Source organism: Gavialis gangeticus, unplaced genomic scaffold (genome assembly GCF_001723915.1).
Source record: "Gavialis gangeticus isolate Ggan-Ray unplaced genomic scaffold, GavGan_comp1, whole genome shotgun sequence".
Classification (NCBI taxonomy): Eukaryota; Metazoa; Chordata; order Crocodylia; family Gavialidae; genus Gavialis; species Gavialis gangeticus.
This window is the reverse complement of record NW_017729011.1, coordinates 23,900,263-23,901,660: the sequence shown is the minus strand read 5'-3', so window position 1 is coordinate 23,901,660 and position 1,398 is coordinate 23,900,263. Positions and strand designations below refer to the sequence as shown.

Below are 1,398 nucleotides of genomic sequence, written 5' to 3'. Positions count from 1 at the left end.
GGGGGGGGTTTTTGCAAATCTGGACCTCTTAAAAATGCACGCTGTGGTACAGGAGGGATGCTGCCATTTACAGGGCTGTCCCTGCATTCCCCAGTCAGCGACATGCTTCTTAGACATGGCATCCACTGGAAGGCCTTTTGCCCCGAGAGGTAAAGGAGTCCTTTGTTAACCTATGCCTCGCACAAGAGGCGCACACTGCCCCCGAGAGCCGTTTGAGCCCCTTCTGAAAGACGCTGTTGGAGAGACTGTAAATGACACAATTGCAGAAACTGTTGCTAATGGCAAGCCAAGTGGTCAAGAAGGAAGCGACATGGTTCCTATAGATGCGAGAGCTCTCCAGCAGGAAATAAATGATGTAGGGCAACCAGAGGATGTAGAAGACGCTGGTGATGCGGAAGAGGACCATGGCATAGCGTTTTTCCGGGCAGGACTGTGCCTCCCCGGCCTCCCCTTCCTGGGGGCTGAAGCGCACGCGTCTCTCGTTGATCTCCTTGGTGTGCTGCTGGCAGATGCGGAAGATGTTGAAGTAAGTGAAGCAGACGATGCAAGCGGCTGGGGCGTAGAGCATCAGCACGATGAAAAGTGTGAAATAGGGATCCGTTTCCCAGAAGTTGGCACACCACTGAAACACGTCCCCGTGATAGCCAGGCTTTCCCCACTGGAAGGAGGGCAAGAAGACGAGGCAGGAGTACAGCCAGATGGTCAGGATGCAGATGCGGAGCCTCCAGGGAGTGACCAGGGTGTTGTAGGTCAGCGGCTTGGTGATGGCCGTGTACCTGTCTATGCTAATGCAAGCCAGAGAGGCCATGGACACGCTCTTGAGCACGGACACCACGTAGCCGAAGACCTGGCAGATCAAGGGTTCCCAGGGAACAATGGGGTAGTGCAGCAAGGACAAAGAAGGCACCAGGCAGCTGACGCCCACCAGGAGGTCGGCGTAGGCCATGGTCTGGATGAAGTACCTGGTGGTGTGGTGGTTCAGCAGAGGCGCGCAGTGGAAGACGAAGATCACCACGACGTTGCCCGAAATGATCAGAGCCGTGAGGAAGACGATGACGATCGCTTCCAGGAGGCAGACGTTCACCGTCTCCGCGTAGCCCAGGGCCAGCAGGCAGAAGGGCCGGCCGCTCTGGTTGCCAGCCGCCGAGGAGGCGTTCATCTTGAGCCGGGCGGCTTTCACGCTCCCGCCGGCTGCCTGGCTGTCATTGCGGCACAGCGGCGGGGTCCCCAGGGCGGCTCCGGCTGCTGCTGCTGAGCACTGTCTGCCCCGCCGGTCCCCGGGTCCGGGGCCCTGCCAGCAGCTGCAGGGCAGAGGGAGAGCGCTGGCAGGAGCAGGGCAGGGAGGAGGGAGCTCCGCGGCCAGCGTTTTACAGCATCCCCCCGCCGCCGCCGCCCCGA

At 60.0% G+C, this 1,398-nt stretch overlaps 2 protein-coding genes across 3 annotated transcripts in view; both read right to left on the bottom strand.

The window, feature by feature from the left end:
- The window catches only part of RABGAP1 (RAB GTPase activating protein 1), a 111,775-nt gene that overhangs the window by 63,894 nt on the left and 46,483 nt on the right, over nt 1-1,398 (bottom strand). The window lies entirely within an intron of this gene.
- On the bottom strand, nt 9-1,367 carry GPR21 (G protein-coupled receptor 21). The gene has a single exon (XM_019510868.1). The coding sequence runs from the start codon at nt 1,157-1,159 to the stop codon at nt 110-112; it is 1,050 nt and encodes a 349-aa protein (XP_019366413.1). The 5' UTR covers nt 1,160-1,367; the 3' UTR covers nt 9-109.